This window comes from Cnephaeus nilssonii (assembly GCF_951640355.1).
Source record: "Cnephaeus nilssonii genome assembly, chromosome: 11".
Taxonomy (NCBI): domain Eukaryota; kingdom Metazoa; phylum Chordata; class Mammalia; order Chiroptera; family Vespertilionidae; genus Cnephaeus; species Cnephaeus nilssonii.
Genome location: NC_137082.1, coordinates 37,520,266 through 37,542,062, shown reverse-complemented (window position 1 = coordinate 37,542,062; position 21,797 = coordinate 37,520,266). Strand labels below are relative to the sequence as shown.

General features: G+C 51.7%; 1 protein-coding gene across 2 annotated transcripts in view; it reads left to right on the top strand.

The window, feature by feature from the left end:
• The window catches only part of MTCL2 (microtubule crosslinking factor 2), a 66,847-nt gene extending 49,806 nt beyond the window's left edge, over positions 1–17,041 (top strand). Inside the window, exons 11-15 of one of the 2 annotated variants that reach the window (XM_079785018.1) lie at positions 1,360–1,581; positions 3,244–3,315; positions 4,275–4,345; positions 5,622–6,960; positions 10,803–17,041. In XM_079785018.1, the coding sequence (XP_079641144.1) occupies positions 1,360–1,581; positions 3,244–3,315; positions 4,275–4,345; positions 5,622–6,960; positions 10,803–10,955 (1,857 nt within the window). In that variant the 3' untranslated portion in view covers positions 10,956–17,041. Of the gene's footprint in view, positions 1–1,359; positions 1,612–3,243; positions 3,316–4,274; positions 4,346–5,621; positions 6,961–10,802 lie in introns of both variants that reach the window. The other variant, XM_079785017.1, reaches the window with a different exon arrangement.
• The last annotated feature ends 4,756 nt before the right edge of the window (positions 17,042–21,797 follow it).

The following is a 21,797-nucleotide window of genomic DNA, read 5'->3' as shown; positions in this document are numbered from 1 at the left end:
CCCGCCTGACAGAGACATCTCCCCCTTGTCCTGTCTCGGCGCAGCCCTCAGCTGTGGGATCTGGGAGCAGGATGTCCAAGCGTAAGTGCCTGTCTGTACCTGGTGACATCCTTCACACACACACCTGGACTTCCGCTGCCTGCTGTCCTCATGCTTCCCTTCCTCCCCTCATAAGGAGCCCCTTAACCCCCTGCTTCCTGGCTCTGTTCTGCTTCCTCTGCTCAAACTGAGGGGCTCCTCTCCCCACAACCCAGCATGACCAAAGGAGCCTCAACCAGGAGCTCTGGGGGTTCGGTCTCTGCTGTGTACCTGGAGGCAGGTTGCTGCCCCGCTCTGGTTTTTGCCGTGAGGGGGTGGACTTCCTGCCACTCAGAGAGAGTGCTCTAACCACCTCTAGCCCCGCCACAACTCGGCAGGGTCTGGCTTCCTCCAGCCTGCCCCTGCTGCAGGCTACCGTCCAGCGTCATGGCCCCTTGGAGGTGAGTGCACTCATTATCTCTGCTGGACAAGTGACAAAACAGGCAGAGAGGAGTTAAGTTTCCCAAGGTCACTCAGCTCGTCAGGGGCAGATCTGACCCTCACTCCCCAAACCTCTGCCCCTCCTGACTCCCACGATCACGATCTCACCTTCCAAATGCTCAGATTCTGGCTGCCCCGAGCCATCATGCTCTCCTCCTGACCCTCCCTGCAGATCTCACAGCTCCTGCCCCATCTGCACAGTGTCCACTGTTTGTGCCAGCCCCTCCCCCTCCTGACCCAGCCGTTTTAGGTGCTCCCCTCCACGGGGAACCTTGCTGGCCCCATGAGGGTTAAGATCCCAGACCACAGCCTGGGGGACTTGGGGGTGCCTTAATTCTTGAGGTTGTCTATTCACCTCCTGCCACCCCAAGGTTTGAGGCTGAGAAAGCCATCACGCTAGAGGGATTCCTGCACGCATTCATGACATGACTTTGGGTGCATGTCCCCACTCACTGTAAACTCTGTACCACAGGTAAGAGTTGTAAAGTATGAGAAGCAATTAATAGGAACCTGCCATTTTATAGCTATGGGAACTGGAACAAGTAACTTAACCTCTTCAACCTCTTCCTCCTGTGTAAAATATCAAAAGTAGTAGTCATTTGCTGAGTTTGCATGAGGGTACTGAGATAATAAATGCCTGAAAAGCCCTTAGCACTGAGCTGGGTGGGTAGAAAGAGTTCCACGAGCCTTGCTTGGGAGGAGGGGTTAGTTCTGAGTGAGGAGTCCTCCCAGGGAACTCTCTCCCCTGCCCCCTGCTGGTGTCCTGGAGGGAAAGAGGGCAAGAGAGCAGAGAGGTGGGGCCTCCTGATGCCAGCATCCAATTTGCTCTTCCTTCCACAGATAGAGCTGAAGGCCGGGAAGGGCGCTGGGGACCGGACAGGGCCCGAGTGGAAGGCCGCCCTCCAGAGGGAGCGGGAGGAGCAGCAGCACCTCCTGGCTGAGTCCTACAGCGCTGTCATGGAGCTGACGCGGCAGCTGCAGGTCAGCGAGCGCAACTGGAGCCAGGAGAAGCTGCAGCTAGTGGAACGGCTCCAGGGTGAGAAGCAGCAGGTGGAGCAGCAGGTAAAGGAGCTGCAGAACCGCCTGAGCCAGGTGAGGCCTGTCCCAGCCCAAGCTGGCTCAAGCCACAGGGGCAGTCATTGTGGAAAAAGGCCTGGGGTAGGCGCTCCTTCAGGCAGAGCTGCATCCAGGTGCTCAGAGAACACAGGAGGAACTGCGTCTTTCTCTCTGCCAGTCTCTCAGACTTGCTTTCCTCTGTGTGTTTTTCTTAAGCAAGCTGTCCTCAAATATGGCCACTGTTAGTTTTGTGCTCATATCCTCACCGCTTAGTGACTGCGGTGGAAAGACTTGTCCTTTCCCACAAGGCTCTGATTGGCTAGGTGTGAGTCGTGTGCCCATCCCTGGAGCCTGCCAAAACCCAGGAACCAAGAGGGAAGAACCAAGGGTGGGCCCCCACGGGAAAATTGGAGTCCTCCGACCCAAAGAGGGAGATAGGAAAAGCAATCGCTGAACATTATGCCCACTACAGTTCACATCATGCATCCAGCTTAGCGGGCTGCTATGCTCCCCTCTTTATTTTGGCTTTTCCCTTTGCTTTACTTTTTTTTTTTTTTTAATATATTTTATTGATTTTTTGCAGAGAGGAAGGTAGAAAGGGTTAGAGAGTTAGAAACATCGATGAGAGAGAAACATCGATCAGCTGCCTCCTGCACACCCCCTACTGGGGATGTGCCCGCAACCAAGGTACATGCCCTTGACCGGAATCGAACCTGGGACCTTTCAATCCGCAGGCCGACGCTCTATCCACTGAGCCAAACCAGTTAGGGCTGCTTTACTTTTTATTTTAATTACCTAAATCAGGACTTCATCTTTATATAAGACCCACATATTGCAAAAGCTTATTCCAACCCACTCCCTCCCTTTCTTGCTAAATTTATATTTTTAAATCATTAATTAAATCGTAATGTACATATTGTTTACACTTTTCCTCTTTGATAGAGAGCTTTCACAACAGGGTGTAGAGGCTGTTGTCGTTCAGTTTATCTGCTCTTTAGCATTCCTGGTAGGAAGACACCACCCTGATGTGATGCAGCTGCTGCTTAGCTGGTTTAGCTGTTCCAGAAATTGTAGCATGAATTAACATTGTAACAACTGTATTACAGTGTATAGTATCCTATATAATAAAACCGTAATATGCAAATCAACTGAACGGCAGAACGACCGGTCACTATGACGCACACTGACCATCAGGGGCAGACGCCCAATGTAGGAGCTGCCCCCTGGTGGTCAGTGCGCTCCCACAGGGGGAGCCTCAGCCAGAAGCTGGGCTCACGGCTGGCGAGCGCAGCCGTGGTGGCGGGAGCCTTTCCCACCTCTATGGCAGGCGGACATCCCCCAAGGGGTCCCGGACTGCAAGAGGGCGCAGGCTGGGCTGAGGGACCCCCACACACACACACACACACCAGTACATGAATGTCATGCACCAGGCTTCCAGTTAAATATAATGTCATCTATAAGGATGTCCATCAGTGGTTGCTTTTATGGTCATTTCTCAAGTCCACCTCGATGGTGACTCAGAGCTGCTGCCCACTGTGAAGGTGGCTTCTAGTCCATGATCTGGGTTCTCCAGGCTGTAAAGCAGAGCCTGGGGAGTGGCCCAGCACAGAGCGGGGCCCTGCTCACCAGCTGTGCCCACCACTGACCGCCCTCTTCACCCTTGCCCAGCTGCAGAAGGCTGCTGACCCCTGGGTCCTGAAGCACTCAGACTTGGAGAAGCAGGACAACAGTTGGAAAGAGGTGAGTAGGGTAGCAAGCCATCCATGTTCTTTGGCTCGTGGCTACACTGGGAAGTCCCTCAGTTGGGGAGGATGTGACAAGGAGGATGCTAACCCGGTCGCACAGGTCACATCCAAGCCTGTGGTCTGGGACTTGGAAGGACCCTCTGCCAGCTTCATCCTTCCATGTCTGGGAGAAGGGCTGGGTGTCTGTATTCTTGGCCAGGCCCCTGGCCCTCTTTAGGTTTCGTATGTGCCTTTCTGAAGGGCAGGGCCTCTAACTAGCCACGTGATCTTGGGCAAGGCACTCGCCCTCTCTGGGCCCCCGTGGCCGCATTGGTAAAATGAGAACCACGTTCTCTGCCTTGGCCCAGCCCTGGTTGTGGAGATCAGTTAGGTCACAAGGGTGAAGACTGCTCCTAAGCCTCAGCTGCACTGTCCTTATAGCAACACGTCGAGTAACCAAACAGGGAATGGACAGGTCCTTTCCATCATCCCGTGTAATTCTCACGACAGCCTGAGGAAATGGTGTGTTAGTCAGTGGCTGCAACGAAAACTGATTCTGGGGAACTGAGGCAGGAGAGGATTTTATTAGGGGCTCCCGAGGGCTGGCAATGCAGGTACAGAAAAGTGGGGACCTGCTTTGGAACGAGAGTGAGACAAGCCCAGAGCAGGAACCTCCAGATCTCTGCTGCCAACTGAACAACAGTCCTGGGAGCTGCCACCACATGCAGATTAAGTTCTCAACAGACTGTTTCCTTGGGGTTCTCTCTTGGAGCTCCCATTGGCCAAGCCTGGATCACATACCTATGGGGAGGGGAGGTGCATTATAGCCAATCAGCATGTTAGGTCAGTGCTGGCATCACTCCTGCTCCACAAGAGGAGACTCAGGTGGGGTCAGTTCCCAGAGTGACCTCCTGTCACCTTCCCTCAGGGTGTTGGTGACCAGAACTGACCCTTCTTGTCTCTGTTCCTTGACAGACACGCAGTGAAAAGATCCACGACAAGGAGGCTGTTTCCGAAGCTGAGCTTGGGGGAACTGGCTTAAAGAGGTGCTGGCATCCCCTCCACCCACTTCCCCCTGCAGCCCCACCCCCTGCTCCACACTCCAGGCCCCACCCCCTGCTCTGCCCTGTACCTGCCCCGCGCCTTGCCTCTCTGCTCTCCCCTGCCCCATGTGCCCACCTCTGCACTTCAGCTGAGCTGGCAGAATGCAGGCACATGGTTTCTATGCAACCCAGGCCACTTAGGAGCTGGGAAACTTGGAGCGATAATTCCTGTGTATGATTTTTTTGTTTGATTCTGGACATGGAAAACGGGGGCACCCGCAAATCCTAGCTGGGAAAGAAATTATTTAGCTCTTGTTGAGGTTCTTTCTTCTTGTGTCTGTAGTTAGGAGAGTCAAGCTGGACTCCCATTCCTGGGATTATTGAGCCCCTCAGGCTCTCAAGCCCACGTCACCACCTTTAGGAAACCCATGGAAGGAGTGAGGGCAACAGAGCCCCAGAGGGAGCAGCCTGGACCAGGAAGGTGGACTGTGGAGTCAAGTGTGGGTTTTGAATTCCAGTTCTGCCGTCTCCAGCTCTGACGCTGGGTGTTGCTTCCCATCTCCAGCTGGTGGAGATAATAGAAGCTGCCCCCTGGAGTTATTGGAGGACTGAACGGTCTGACATGTGTAATGCACTTACGTATGCCCAGCATTTTCAGTCATCAGGCAACATGTGTGCCAGGTCCATGCTGGATATTTAGTGAAGTTTTAGTTTGGGTTCCCCCGAAGCAAAGACAAGGACTTGAGACCTTGAGACAAGGGTTTGAGTGGAAATGATGTATTTGGGAGTGGATTCCAGGAAACACCTGGAAGTGAGACAGGGAAGGGAAGGCAGCCAGTAAAGAGGGTGTTATCATTCCACGGGCAACCTGAACTCAGTTTTAGTGAGGAACTCTGGGAGCCAGAGCAGAGCATGCAGCTCAGAGTTCTCCCACCCAAGGAACACGGAGCCACCCACTCCCACCCACTGTTTGCCGAGGGCTACGTTTAGGGGCATAAACTCTGACTTTTTCCAGCTTCCTCGGTGTGGAAGCCAAGTGTGCTCCTGCAGTCAGAAGAAAAAGCCCTCAGATGCTCAGAGCATGCAGTGCGGGGTGTGTAGGTGTGAGTGCATACGGAATGTGGGGCAGGGCGCTGACAGAGACTTCCACAAGAGGCGAGCAGGACGGTTGTGGTCCCAGCCCTGGGGCAGCACAAGCACCAGGGACGGAGGCCAGAGTGCCTTGCTTGGGGCGTGTTATCTTCCACTAACTCCACTCTTCCTCCTCTGCTCTTCCCAGGACCAAATCTGTTTCCTCCATGTCTGAGTTTGAAAGTTTGCTTGACTGTTCCCCCTACCTGGCCAGCGAAGCTGCCCGGGGCAAGAAGCTGCCCAACAACCCCGCCTTTGCCTTTGTGGGCACCCAGCCGGTGGACCCAGAGAAGGATGCCCAGGCACAGCCGCGGGACTGCAGCCGCCTGGGTGCCCTGGCCTGCCAGGACCCGGCAGGGAGGCAGATGCAGCGCAGCTACACGGCTCCCGACAAGACGGGCATCCGTGTCTACTACAGCCCGCCTGTGGCCCGGCGCCTGGGTGTCCCCGTGGTCCACGATAGGGAGGGCAAGATCCTCATCGAGCCCGGCTTCCTCTTCACCACCGCCAAGCCCAAAGAGTCGGCAGAGGCCAATGGGCTGGCCGAAAGCTCCTACGGCCGGTGGCTGTGCAACTTCTCACGGCAGCGCCTGGACGCGGGCTCCGGGGGCGGTTCCCCGGCAGCGGGGCCTGGATTCCCAGCCGCCCTGCACAACTTGGAGATGTCGGGCAACATGAGTGACGACATGAAGGAGATCACCAACTGTGTGCGCCAGGCCATGCGCTCAGGCTCGCTGGAGAGGAAAGTGAAGAGCACGTCCAGCCAGACGGTGGGCCTGGCCAGCGTGGGCACTCAGACCACCCGCATGGTCAGCGTGGGCCTGCAGACCGACCTGCCCCGCAGCAGCCTCCATGGCAAGAGCTGGTCCCCCCGCAGCTCCTCACTCGTGTCCGTGCGCAGCAAGCAGATCTCCTCCTCCCTGGACAAGGTGCACTCGCGCATCGAGCGGCCCTGCTGCTCGCCCAAGTATGGCTCGCCAAAGCTCCAGAGGCGATCCGTGTCCAAGCTGGACGGTGCCAAGGACCGCAGCCTGTGGAACCTACACCAGGGCAAGCAGAATGGCTCGGCCTGGGCCCGCTCCACCACGACGCGGGACAGCCCCGTGCTGAGGAATATCAATGACGGGCTGTCCAGTCTCTTCAGTGTGGTGGAGCACTCGGGGAGCACGGAGTCCGTCTGGAAGCTGGGCATGTCTGAGGCCCGGGCCAAGCCCGAGCCTCCCAAGTACGGCATCGTGCAGGAGTTCTTCCGCAACGTGTGTGGCCGGGCCCCCAGCCCCACCTCGGTGGCCGGGGAGGAGAGCACCAAGAAGCCGGAGCCCCTCTCCCCGGCCAGCTACCATCAGCCAGAGGGCATGGCTAGGATCCTGAACAAGAAGGCACCCAAGCCAGGCAGCAGCGAGGAGGCCAGACTCTCCGTACTCCCCCAGGTGGGGAAAGATGGTATCCTCCGGGACGCAGATGGAACCCCAGTCCTTCCCAATGAGGTAGGCGGGTGGGGTTGCCCTTTTCCTTGGGAGGTGGGGTTGGCTTATAAGGTCCAAGATCTTCTGGTTTTCAGGAAATATAGTTAATGTGTTTCAAAAAGTTCTTGTGTTAATCTGAGACGGGGTTTGGAAGGCCCAGACCTGGGATGACACATGGTCCCGATACCAAGAGACTAGTGAGTACTAGAGATTGCCACCATCCCCCACAGGGAGGGGGTGTGCTCACATCTCTCCTGCCACCAATGGTGTGCTGGAGCCTGCCCATGTGATTTGTGCGAGTCAGTTGTACCATCTCTGTGTTCAGTGACATCACCTTGGTACCTTGAGATCGGCCACAGTGGGAGAATTTACACTATGGAAATTGGCAAATGCCACAAGTCAGGGCCCTTCCCCTCACTCCTGAAAAACTAGTATTTAAGTATTTATCAGCATACCACTGCCCCACCCCACCAAGACTCCATGCCTAAGTGCTCTCACTTTCTCTGAGAATATTTTGCCTGCATACCTCACTTCTGATATCAGTTTCAGACTTTGTTAGGTATTATTTGCGTTAGTAAAAGAATGCATATGCATTAGCTTCGCAGAAAGGGAAGTGGTGGAGTATCTTACAGGACCCCGAGGCCAGGGACCCAAAGGCCTCAGCAGCTTCTTTCTGTCTCCCTCTCCTCTCTCTTGAACTTCATTTTCTCTGATAATGTGCTCAGTATGAATATTTCATTCTTCCTTCTTCTGTTTCTCTCTCTTGCATTTGCATATGGGCAGGAGGGCTGTCCTAGCTCTGATTTTATAACCTCTTCCAGTTCAAGCACCTAAGAAAGACTTACTCAAATCCCTCTGTCCCAGTTCCACATTTTTGGAAGAAAGAAACTGGTCCAACTCAAGTCCAGTGTACTCCCTTGGTCCAGTCAGCTGTGGCCAGGGTTGGTATCATGTGATGTGCAGTACATTCAGTGAGGGTTATACGTGGGGGCACAGAGGTGGGGTAGGCTGTGATTGGCGCAATTGTATGTATTGTATGTTTAGGTGGTTTCTAGTTTTTCCCTATTACAAATAATCCTGTGGTGAACATCTTGGTGCAAAACATTTTTCCACATGTCAGATTATTTCCTTAGGTCTGAGTTGAAGAGATAGGATTACAGTATAAAAGAATATAAATTTTTAAAGGTATTTCATAAATGTTGCCAAATTGCATTCAAAAGAGTTTGCCTGCGGACTGAAGGGTCCCAGGTTCGATTCCGGTCAAGGGCAGGTACCTCGGTTGCAGGCTCCTCCCAGGCCCGGGCCCTGGTCAGGGCTCCTGCAGGAGGCAACCAATCGATGTGTTTCTATCACATCGATGTTTCTCCCTGTCTTTCTCTCTCTCTCCCACTCTCTCTAAAATCAATGGAAAAATATCCTCGGGTGAGGATTAAAAGAAAAAGAAAAGAAAAAGAGTTTGCTCAATTTCTACAGGCCCCATTGCATGGTGAGTGCTTTACTTCTCTGTACTCTCACCTAGCTGGCTGCATTTAAAACAATCTTTTAAATATTTATTTCTGCTTCTTAACTTATAAAAAACTTTTAATGTAATGTACATACTGAACACATTATAAGAATAGGGCTCACTGAATTCTCACAAACTGAATGCATACCCATTGTTTTCTTTTCCAGAGAAACAGAACCAATAGGCTGTGTGTGTGTAATTGGTTTACACCAATATTATAAGGAACTAGAGGCCTGGTGCACGAAATTCGTGCATGGGGGGATGTGTCCCTCAGCCCAGCCTGCACCCTCTCCAATCTGGGACCCCTCGAGGGATGTCCAACTGCCCTCTCACAATCCAGGACTGCTGGCTCCCAACTGCTCACCAGCCTGCCTTCTTGATTGCCCCGAACTGCTTCTGCCTGCCAGCCTGATCACCCCCTAACCACTCCCCTGCCAGCCTGATTGCCCCTACCTGCCCTGCCCTGCAGCCCTGGTCACCCCTAACTGCCCTCCCCTGCAGGCCTGGTCCCCCCCAACTGCTCTCCCCTGCAGGCCTGGGTCCCCCCCAACTGCCCTTCTCTGCAGGCCCAGTCGCCCCCAACTTCCCTCCTCTGCTGGCCTGGTCACCCCTAACTGCCCTCCCCTGCAGGCTTGATTGCCCCCAACTGCCGTCCCTTGCAGGCCTGGTCCCTCCCAACTGCCCTCCCTTGCAGGCCTGGTCCCTCCCAACTGCCCTCCCCTGCTGGCCTGATTGCCCATAACTGCCCTCCCTTGCAGGCCTGGTCCCTCCCAACTGCCCTCCCCTGCTGGCCATCTTGTGGTGGCCATCTTGTGTCCACATGGGGGCAGTCATCTTGTGTGTTGGAGTGATGGTCAATTTGCATATTACTCTTTTATTCGATAGGATTGGCTTGTGCCATCATGGAGGCTAAGTCCCAAGATTTGCAGGATGAGTTAGCAAGCTGGAGACCCAGGCGAGCCAATGGTTTAGTTCCATCTGGGTCCAAAGGCCTGAGAACAGGGAGAGGAGATGGTGTGGTTCTGGTAAAGTATATGTACCTAGTGTAGTTCCAGTCTGAAAGCTGGCAGGCTTGAGTCCTAGGAAGAGCCAATGCTTCGGTTCGAGCCTGAAGGCAGGGAAAATGCTGATATCCCAACTCAAAGGCCATCAGGCAGGAAGAATTCTTTCTTACTCAGGGAGAATCAGCCGTTTTATTCTGTTCAGGCTCTCAACTGATTAGACGAGGCCGACCCACATTCAGGAGGGCAGTCTCTTTCGCTCTGTCTGATGATTTAAATATTAATCTCATCTAAAAGCATCCCCACAGAAGCACCCAGGGTAATGTTTAACCACATATCTGGGCGTCCTGTGGCCCGGTCAAGTTAACACATGAAGTTAATTGTCACACCCATATAACCACACCTACATCAGGAAGCAAAGGTACAGAGCTGGCTGTATTTTGAATGTTGATTCAAATATTTTGCAGTATATAAAAATTGACCAATTGTTCTAGAAATGTAGCTTATGGAATATTCACAGAGGTGGGAACGCATATGTGTATAAAGAAATACACTGAGTGGCCAGATTATTATGCGTTCAGAGATCATAATAATCTGGCCACTCAGTGTATACTGCATTATTAATAAAAATAGCTAACATTTTTGAAGTACTTAATAGGCACTATGCCAAAAGCTTTACATATCATATGTGATTTAACTCTCACAACAACGTTGAGAAAGGTATCATGTTCCTTACCCCAGAGAAGAGGAAATCAAGGCCCAGAGATTTAAGTAACTTACCCAAGATCACACAGCTGGAAGTGACAGGGCTGGGATTTGAACCAAGCGTTCTAATCCTGTAACAGCACTTTAACCATTGTCCCTATGTGTTGGTAACACTAAAAAAAATAGAAACTACCTAAATGCACATCAAAAATGAATAGAATAAATGAATTAAGGTATTTTCACTCAATGAAGTAGTAGCTAGCTATTAAAAAGAAGATCTTGACACATACAGTGACAAAAAAGTGTTCATGTTTTGCAATTGCAGCATAGGCTGTGAGAGGTAAGGTCATTTTGGTAAACGTATGTGTGTGCAATTTGGTGAGAATTTACTTTGATGTGTAGGACCACGGACAATGTTCACTTTCTTCTCTGTATGTTCCAGAATTTATTACATTATGGAAAATTATTTATGAACATTCATTACTGTTCTAATAGAAGAAAAGCAATTTTTAAAAATTGTCCAAAGAGGGGCTACAGTCCCTGGGACCTGGTCCCTGGCATGATTGAGCCAGCTCTTTGCCTGGCTGGTCATCCAACCCCTGGGCGGTCTGTCCTTCCTGGCTCCTCCTGATTTCCTCTCTTCCTCCTCCTAGGATGCTGTTTGTGACTGTAGCACCCAGTCTCTCACCTCCTGCTTCGCCCGGCCCTCCCGCTCTGCCATTCGCCACTCTCCTTCCAAGTGCAGGCTGCACCCTTCGGAGTCCAGCTGGGGTGGGGAAGAGAAAGCAGCCCCTCCCAGCGAGTGACAGCAGCTGAGCTCCCTGCCTCAACCAGCCCAGTGCATGGATGACGGAAAGGAACCGGCGGAGAGGCGGGTCATGCCCTCCGCATCACCTCGCCCTGGGGGATAGCAGCTGCACCACTGCTAGTGAACAGCTTTCAATCCCCAAGGTAAAGTGGGGTCTCCTGCTGACCATGGGGTGGCGATCTCCGGCTCCTCAGGGGAAGGCAGTGAGTAGGAGAAAGACCAAAACTGTGCTTCGAAGTGTCTCCAGAGAGATCCATTGAGAGCTTATCCCTGGGTCTTAAAGGAGAGTCTTGCCTGGTTCTGCCCACACCCACTTCTCAGAAGAGCTGAGGAAAGGATACACTCCTCAGGGAAAGGGCTCATGGAGATGATCGTTGCCAATCACACCCCCTTCATGGGGAGGAAACCCCAATGAGAAGCACGGGTTTTGACCTAGGACTCAGCTTGGGGTTCCTGGTGGAGCTGGGCTGGACATGATTCCCATCCCTTCCTTCCCCCACTGCCTCCTCCTCCCAGCCCCACTGCTCTGGACCGCTGTGACTCTAGGGGGTATGATAGGGTAGTAGCCAGGGCCAAGAACCTGCTTGGAATCCTGGTGCTCTGGATCTCCCTGCCCAGAGCCTGCATACAGCAGGACTAGAAGGTGAGAAGGTGTGGGGCTCAGAGCCGGTGAGCCACTGGAACTGCCTCCCTTCCCAGGATATTCCTTGAGGGCAGAAATAGGTAGAGTCACTCTCAAGCTCTGGTGCACAGATAAATGCCTAACGCCCACTGCCTTGATCACTGGGGCCTCTTTCCCCAGCACCCTGGAGGGGCACCACATCTCCACTGTGTTTACATCCTGTGGCTGGTGGAGGGCAAAGCTATTCCCAGTAAGAGACTTCCAGTTGGCCAGGCCAGGCCAAGGAGCACTCCACGAGGCTGGTGGCCGAGGACATAGCGGTAACACATTTCTTGCCTAGGTTGTTTATTTGAATTTTTCTTACTATAAATATTTAAGGTGGTTTTACTTTATTTTAATAATTTAATTTACCCCCAAAGTCCCCTAAGGTAATTTATTGGCAATTAAGACATGTATTCTTGCCGCTGGGATAATGAAAGGCTTTGAACACAGTGGACAGGTGTGGGGTCCCCCATGTGGACGAGACAGCTCAGCAGCTGAGCTCTGGCCTCCTGGTCAGCTTTGCCCCTCCCCTCCAGAGCTGGAGCCCTTCTCTTGCTCCCCCAACATTCCTGATCATTGGCCTCAGAGCACTGCTTTTCACTCAGCATCTGGTACCTGCCTGGCCCCTGGCAGCCAGGCTGTAAATGCTCACTGACCAGCTGGAGGGCTGGACCCACATCACCCAAACATTCTCCATTTCCCTTCTCATTTTCTCTCCCCCCACCCCATCCCCGATCTGACACCTTTTTTGTTTTTTGAGTCAAACATGGATTACTAAGACTCTCTCAAGAGCACGGAGACCTCTCCAAATTTCCCAAGTGAGAATTCGCAGGAAAACAGGACTGAACTTCGAGAATGTTGTTTATTGCAGCTTTGCACATGGATCTGAGAGTGTCTGCCAGCCTGCCAGCCTTTTCACCAGCCTCTCTTAGCCTTATGACCTCTCACGGCTCTCCTCCGAGCCCCAACTCCACTGCCCACCCTCCCCCACGTCCCAAGCGAGCTGCCCGAGCCGTTGGATAGAGTGTGACGTGGCTCACTGCAGTATGGCGAAGAGGCCTCGGGTGGCCTTCCCCTTGGTGCCAGTGAACCCATTTTGGCCCCACACACGCAGAGGCGTGGCCCTCCTATAACTGGCTGGATGTCCAGAGTGGAAACGCCGGGATGAAAACGGTTTGTCTGTGGAATTCCCCATGAGGAAGACCAAAAGCCAGCAGCTTGGTTAGTTTGCCCCCAGGACTCAGGAGATGCCTCTGCGCTCCCACCTGCTTCTAGTTCTGCAATTTTAGGTCATCCGGACCGGTTACCCAAAGTCCTTCATCTCCATTCCCGACCAGAAGAACACCAGGGTCATGTTCAGCCAGTCACATAGTGACCTGTATGGGCAGGGCAGGCAGACCAGTGGAGCCATGGGCCAGGCCCCCCTGGAATGTGGTGCTCCCACCAAAAAGGTCAAGCCCCCCCCCCCCCCAGGGTTATCTCCAGATAAGGAGATTCACAACAGGCCACAAGCCACCAGAGGCCTTCTGCCACCTCCCCAAGCTGCAGAGGGCCAGGGAGTCTGCACCCCCCGCCTTGGAGAGAAATCCTCGTGAGACCTGGACCCTGCAGCCTACAGACCGCTCAGCCTTACCATCGTCCTTGTCCACGATTGTCCTTGCCATCCTTGTCTCGGCGCCCGGCCGCCCGGCCCCCAGCCGGTGTCAGACGCTCCAGATCTTGGTCTTCAATAAAGTCCCAGTTTCTACTTTCTGCATGCCACTGTGCAAGGTCACTCATCGCTCTTCCTACAGAAGCCTCCGGACACGGGGCTTGATGGGGTTGAAAATGTTGTATGTAAATATTCATTTGGTTTGATTTTTAGCATTTTAATTAGTAACTGTGTTTTCTTTTTTGGGGGCGGGGAGGGTTTGGTTTGTAAACACTCTACTCTTTTGGAATGTAATTTCTAAGTTTGTTTGTTTCTTCAAATGTCTTTTAAGCCTTGGTAACATTCCCAAAGCAGAAAACTGCCTGACTCACAGTGGGGATTCCCTGGAACATTGGGGTCCCGGGAAAGAACACTACCCTCTTCCCCTTCCTGCTATCCATCCGCCTTTTTACTCCTGGCACCTGCCTTTTTCTCCTCCTCCTTCTCTCCTAGTCTTCTTCCTCCTTTCTCCCCATCTCTACTCTTCAACCAAAGTCCCAAGGAGCCCTGGGGTCCTAATCCCCTACAGACTGCTAGGCTTGGGCCCATGGTGTTGGCAGGAGTTGGTAGGGATAAATGGAAGGCCATTGGCATGGTTGACCCTAAAGTGGGCGACCTCATGTTTCTCCTGAGACCTCTTTCAAAGCCAAATTGGATGCTCCTGGGGTCCTTGATGTCTGTATTTGAAATGAAAATCCTACCACTTTGCTCTAGACCCTGTATGCCCAAGGCAGCAGAATCCAGTTCCCCATCTCTGGCAGCCCTTTCCCCCCAATTCTTTCTCCACCAGAGGATGACTAATTTCAAAACACTATCAAGAGTTCTTACTTTAAAAAAAAAAAAAAAAGAGTTCTTACTTTCACTGAACTCAAAATGGGCTGACCCCATGGCCTCCCCTACCGGTTGCTTTCCCAGGTGACACAGTTGAGGACCTCAAAACTTGACCCTCCATGTGGCTCCATCATGCCTGCCCCATGCACCTTTTATAGTTTCATCACTCGGTCTGTTTTCTTCTTGCCTACCCAACTTCTAGGCTCTTCCTCCTTCTCCCTTCCCAATCAGAATGTCCCCCCTTTCCAGCCTCACACCCCCCCCTCACCTCCCACCAAGTTCCCACTGCCTCTTCGTTAATAATGATGATGATCCCCTACACACTCCCCCTAGAGCACTATTTAGAAATCGCTCCCCCAACTCTGGGAGGCAGCCTTGACAGGACAGGGGTTAGTGTTCCGATTTTGCAAATGAAGAAACAGGTGCAGGTCTCATCCCAGAGTCATGTAATTGGGAAGTCATCGAGTCTAGACTAGAACCTCAGTCCACTGGATCCCGAGCCCAAACTCTGTCCTGCTTGCTGTGTAAACCCACTGCCCTACTGGAGGCTCTGTGCGGATACAGGACACCTAGAACATGCCATTTCCCAATCCAGTCTTGAAAGCAATCCACCCTGATTCCCTGGACCTGTGTTCCAGAGGGTAGTCTGGGGACCCCTTGTATCAGGATCCTCGGAGGACATGTGCAAAATGCAGCTTTTTGGGCCAGGAACCTACACGTTTAATAAACTCCCAGGGAGATCCTGAGCACCAGTGGCCCCTGTTTGTGTTCACAGCCCTGATCAGTAGGCCACTTTCTTTTAACCAATAACCACGATCTTATACCTTAAAAAGAGCACTGTGCTGGGAATTAGGGAACTAATCCTCAACCCTGCTCTGATTTGGCCTAATAACACCTGAGAATTTCCAAGACCCATCAGAGGTAACTTAAAATCAGAGGCATAATACAGCAGAAATAGAAACTTTTAAAATCTTACTTTAATAAGACAACATAAGTAGGAAGTAAAAAAGCAAGAAGAATTATCATTCCCCAAATCTGTCTGATGTAATTCTCATAACCATGCAATTAAAATTTACTCTTGAGTTTTCTGGCATCCATACTACAAAGAGAAACATCAGGTTCCATCAGTCTGATTAACCAGTCATGGGAGGCAAGCATATTTGACCCAGGAGACAACTCTCATGCTATTAACTTACAGCATGTGTTCTTCAGAGACCACTAAACAAACTGGTATTTCAACAGATGAACCTAAGGTGTAAGGATGTTTTCCAGGTGACTTAAAAAACAACAACCACAAACTGCCACCAACTTGAATGACCTCCTTGGACTCAGATCATGTGGCTACTCTATGCCTCAGTTTCCCCAGTTATAAAGTGGGGACAATGTCCTTCTACCTCACATGTCTTGTGGTGAGGACCAAATACAATACTGTGCCTGCAAGTCTACTTGGAAAAGCGTAAGATTCTATTCAAATGTGAAGTGGTCCAATCTCACTCATTGTCCCTAGGCCCGCCCCTCAGTGACCTGACCCTGGGGGTGACATCCCCCTCACTAGTCTCAGTGAGTAGAAAGGGTGCCAAAAGATCATCTGAACCATCCCTGTTCACTTTTTTAAAATTGTGGCAAAATATACATAACATAAAACTTAGTAGCCATTTTAAGTACATTCACAGTGTTGTGCAATCATGACCAATGTCCATTTCCAGAACTTTTTCATCATCCCAAACTGAAACCATCCACTAAACACTCCCCACTCCCCCTCCCCCCAGCCCCTGGTAAACTCTATTCTACTCTACTCTATTTATGAATTTGCCTATTCTGGGTACCTCGTATAAGTGGAATTGTTCACTCTTTGCCATTTTGTGTCTAATCTCACTTTTTTAGATGAGGAATCAGGCCCAGAGAAGAGAATGGCTCACCCAAGTTTACACAGGTTTTGGCATCTGTGATCTTGGTTGTGCCTCTTCCTCTATCTGCTCACTTTCCTCCTCTCATCCATCCTCTCTTTTATCATCCTCTCCCAAAGTTTCCCCTCCCCCTGCCTCCTCTTCTCTGCTGGCTCCTGCCCGCAGACCCAGTGTCCTGGCCAATGGCCAGGTTTTCCTCTTCTGCACCCTGAGCTTACTTGTAGCATCCACCCCTCAGCCCTCCCAGAATAGTCTCCCCCGTACTGCTCCCCTCTCATGGATTTCCCTGTAACCTCAGCACCTCACACCCTCCCTCCCCCTGTCCCCAGGCTCACATTCCTGTCTTATCAGGGAAGTGCCCTAGGCTGTGGTCTTCCAACTCATGTTTGCTTTCAGATCTGGGGGGGTGTTTTCTGGGTTCTGTTTTATTTTGTGTTTTCTCACACCAAAGGGGGCACCTTTCCCCAATGCCTTAGGTGGCATCAGCCTTACCGGCCCTTCTCATTGGGCTCGGCCCCAGCCAACCCCCAGTCCAGAAACATCTCCTAGTCCCATCTTTGAGTCACATTATCTTCTCTATCCACAGCCTTCCAGGACCCCAGCATTTCCCACTGGGAGTGTGTGTGTGTGTGAGTGTGTGTGTGTTTGCGGGGGGAGTGTTGGATCCCAACTTCTGGCCTCTACCCTGCCCAGTCCTGCATGGCCTTGGTTGAGGAGATGCAGCCTGGCTTGGGTTCTTCTCTCCCTGGTCATCTGTCCATTTGACACCCCACCACTCTCTGCTCTCCCTTGGGCCTCACCAGCTCCAGAACAGCTAGCTCATCCTGGCTGAACCTGTAGCTGACCCTGGCTCTGCTCCTCCCCCCTCCCCAAATGCTTGCAGTTTGCAAAGTCCACAGATCCAAGAACTGAAGAAGACATGACGCTGGGCCTGAGTCCTGTCTGTGCCCAGGGTTCCTCCCACTCCTCCCTCATACTCCCTGGACCATCCCTTATTTATCCCATTGACCCTGCTCCTGTCTCTTCTTGCCCTTCACCAGCCCTCTGGATCCCAGACCCCAAGTAAAGGAGCTTTGGTTTCCTCTAAGCATCCTTGAAGGGCCAAGGTAATCAGGCCTGGCTGCCTTGTCACACTCCGTTCTGACACCACTCAAACTGCTTCCTTGAGGAGGAACCTCAGTCAGGAGTCTGAGACTTGCCTCAGGTCTGGGCAGACCTCTCAACTTCCCTGAGTTTAGCTGGTTGTATAATGTTATGATGAGAACTAGGGTGATCCCTAGGGCCTTAGGGCATCCCTCATGTTTTGGGGTCCTGCATCACCATCCTCTCTTCACTGCACCCTGGTACCCTGGCTTCTCTCTCAGCTCAGCCCCTGATCTCTGTGCCTTAGTTTACTTCTCTGCACAGGGGATTCACCACAAGACGATTCCTAGCAGCTTCCCAGGTATTTGGTGCCTCTGAGGCTGGGCCTTGCCAGGTTGCTGAGGATGGGGTACCTGGGGGTTCTCAAAGCAGCTGGAACATCACCTGGAAACTTGATAGAAATGCAAAGTATTGGCACCACCCGAGACCTACCGAATTTGAACTTCTGGGCTGGGGCCCAGCAAGCTGGGGTTTAACAAGCCCTCTGGATAATTCTGATAAAACAGGAGTTTGCCAACTGCTGACCTATACTAGCAATTAGTGCAGCCTGGTGAGGGACTGAGGCTGGCCCAGACCAGGAACAGGTGGGGAACACCAACTCTAGACTCCCGAGAGCCTGGGAACTCTCCCCACCTGCCCCCCACCCCCACCCCAACAAAACCCGTGTCCTCCCTGGAAGCTGGAGGACAGGGAGAAGGCACACATTTTTCCTTTTCCTGCCCCTGGCTTGGTTCCAGCTTTGCTCACCTCTCCCACTTGTCTGGGTTTTACAAAAGGTTATGGAGGTTGTACAAGCCAGGCGGGGGTGGTGGGGTGGTGGGGGAGGGTTGGCAGTCCTTGGGGCAGGAGAAAAAAAAGACCCTGACCATTTATCCCTTGGGAACCTCACCATAGGCTCATGGCCTCTCTTCAAATGGAAAGAAACCTAACTCAAAAAAAAGAATCCTAAATCCCCAGATCCTCCTCCTCCCACCTCCCAGGAGATCTTGCAGATTGTGCCAAAAAGCAGCTCCTACCCCCCGTGACTGGGGAAGAGAGCCAGAAGCTGTCCTTCCTTTCCACCCTGCCCCTCCCAACTCCTGCCAATACTGCGAAGCCCCCTTCCTGCCCAGCCTGGTTTCCTGGAGAGGGTCCTGCCGTCGAGGGCCCAGGGAAAGGTCTTCAGGAGGGAAGAAACCAAGGGCATCCTTGGGCCAAACTGTCTGCCTCTCCTGTCCACTGTTCTGTTCTGCTCACTCCTGTCTTTAAAGGCTCCTTCCCAGGATGGATTGGGTGCTAGGATGACTGTGGTCTCCAATCCACCAGCTCTCCCTGCCCCTGTGTCTTATTTCAGACATGAGAATAACTGTACAGTGTAAACTTACAAAGGGTTTTTAATGGTTGTAGATTGGAAATAAAGTATGTCATATGAACAGTTTCCATGGACTTTCCTCTGATTTTTCTTGTGGGATGGGTGGAGCCCCCAGCAGATTTGAAACCTGACTGTAGCCTGCCCCTCGTTGTCTGGAAAGTAGGGATCCCTGGGAATGCCACAGCCAGCTGGCTGGTTTGGGGCCACTTGGGAGGGGCCACCAGGTGTTCCCTGCTGCTGACTGCTGACATCTCAGAGTCTCCCATGAAATGGGATATGACCACTGAACATGCAGAGTGCTCAAAAATGGAATTGAACTTTTCTACAAAAGACTTTAAAAAATAGAGCCTGGCCCCGGGTCCGGGTGAGGCCGTGGGCCCCTGGATCCGGGTGAGCCTGGCCCCGGGTCCGGGTGAGGCCGTGGGCCCCTGGATCCGGGTGAAGCCGTGCCCCTGGGTCCAGCCGGGACCAAACCAGAGGGAGTCGGACCTGCATTGCCACCATTTGTCCACCATCCAGAGCTGAGGGGTCAGTGCCGACATGTACTCATAGGGAACTGGTGGACATTGATATTGGGTCTCAAAAGAACTGTTGGTCCAGAAAGAAACTCACTACAGACTGATTCATTTGCCTGTCAGCATAACTATTATTGCTCGTCGCACATTCAATTCTTATAAGTATATCTCTAGTGACACATGATTTCGCTCATCTAGGGGAAATAATGAACAACATAGACTGATGAACAGGAACAGAACCAGAAACAAGGAGGCATCGATCGGACTATAGGGCCTCAGAGGGAGGATGGGGGAGGGTGGGGGGAGGGGGGAGAGATCAACCAAAGGTCTTGTGTGCATGCATATGAGCCTAACCAATGCTTAAGTTCAACAGAGGGTTGGGGCATCCATGGGGAGGGGTGTGGGATGGGAATGGGGGGATGAGGACAAATATGTGACACCTTAATCAATAAAGAAATTTAAAAAAAAATTATCATGGGGAAAGAAGGACACTTCAGACACGCGTTAATTATCTGTTACGGTATAATTAATTATTCCAAAGCATTTATTATGTCACAGATGCTGTGGATTAGGAATTCAGGAGCTGGGTAATTGTGACTCAGGGTCTCATGTCAATCAGGCTGCAGTCATGTGAAGGCTTGACGGGGGCTGGAAGATCCATTTGTAAGGTGGCTCATATGCCTGGCAAGTCAGTGTTTGCTGTTGGCAGGAGGTCTCAGTTCCTTCCCACGCGGACTTCCCCACGAGGCTGCTTGAGTATCCTCACAACATGGTGGCTAGCTTCCCTGAGTGAGTGATCTCTGAGAGAGCAGGGTAGCAATCACAATGTCTTTTATGACTAAACCTTGAAAATCACGTTATCATTTCTGCAATGTCCTATTGGTTAAACAGATTAGCCCTATGCAGTGCGGGAGAGGACTACACGAGGCATGAACACAAGGGAACAGGGACCACTGAGGGCCATCTTGGAAGCTGACCACAAAAACTGTTTTGAGGATCTAACAACAGCCTGTGCTAGGCATTGAGAGTGCAAGAGATGGGCCTAGAAGACAGGAAAGCAGATGTCAATCACAGGGCACTCAGGAAGCCTAGAGGAATCAGGAAAGGCTTATCAGAGGACAGGACATTTGAAGGTTGAGATGTTGACCACACGAAGAGGATGGTGGTGTGTTGTAGGCAAGAGACGAGGGGAGATGGTTCCAGGGAGAGGGACCAGCACGTGTGAAAGCCTGGTAGAAAGAGCAGAGCAGAGCTGGGGGACTGTAAGAAGTTTTATGTCACCGGACTGGGTAACGATAAAAAGAAGAAGCGGAGTCAGATCACACAGTGCCTTACGAGGGGACAAATGTCCACATTTTTAGACATTAGGGAACTGTAGAAGAACTGAGAGCAGGGAGAGGAGACAGAGGAAGTATTGGATCTGGATTCCATTAAGCTATATTCTCACTGTGCTCCAGGATGACCAGCCCTGGATCAGAACAGTGTTCTGGCCCTACCTGGTTTGGCTCAGTGGATAAGAGCGTCAGCTGCAGACTGAAGGGTCCAGGGTTCAATTCAGGTCAAGGGCACATGCCCAGATTGCGAGTTCAGTCCCCAGTGGGGGACCTGCAGGAGGCAGCCAATCAATGCTTCTCTCTCATCCTTGATGCTTCTATCTCTCCCTCTCCCTTCCTCTCTGAAATCAATAAAAATGTATTTAAAGGAAAAAGAACACTGTGTTCTGTTCTTGGGATGTTGGCAAATGAGGAGTTGGAAGAGTAGATGGACACAGAAGGAACTGGGTACCATTGACTCCCAGAAAGTATTATTCAGGGAACCAAGAGCAAACCCCTGCTTTCATTTTATTTTAAAAAATATATTTTTTTTTATTGATTTCAGAGAGGAAAGAAGAGGGAGAGAGAGATAGAAACATCAATGATAAGAGAAAATCATTGATCGGCTGCCTCCCACACACGCCACACTCGGGACAGAGCCCACAACCCAGGCATGTGCCCCGACAGGGAATCGAACCATGACCTCCTGTGTCATAGGTCAACGCTCAACCACTGAGCCACACCGGCCAGGACAAATCTCTGCTTTCAGATGGCTGTTGGAGCCAGCAGGCTGAAAACACATGGTAGAAATTTCAGGAAGGCAGGATTCGGCCTCCCATCAGAAAAAAAATTCCAAGGACCACAGCTGCTATGGAAGGATGACCAGTCATGCTCCAGCTGCCACTCCCTAACCTCGTTCAGACTTTGTGGACTGCTCATAATCCAACAATTAGAGATTGCAGATCTGAAAGGACCACACATGCGGGGGGGGGGGGGGGTGCATTTTTCATGGCGTCATACCGGGTACTGAGGAAGCAACTTGCTCTTTGGGGCCAACAGGGATAGTGAAAAAGGCACAGGCTGGGCTCTTGGGAGTACAGAAGGGACATCTGGTTCTCAGCCTAGGACCTTAGAGAAGGCTCTGAGAGATGCATCCTTAGCTTAGAGTTAAAATTAGAGAAAATTTCCAGAAAAAAGTAGGGAAAGTCTTCCCAGGTAGAAGGAATGGCAATCAAAAGAGCAGAGGCAAGAAGCTATGGGAGCCCTGGTGGGATAACTCAGTTGGTTAGAACATTGTCTGGATACCCCAAAGTTATGTGTTCAATCCCTGGTCAGGGCACATGTAAGAATCGACCAATGAATGTATAAATAAGTGGAACAACAAATTGATGTTCCTCTCTCTCTCTAAAATAATAAATTAGGGGGG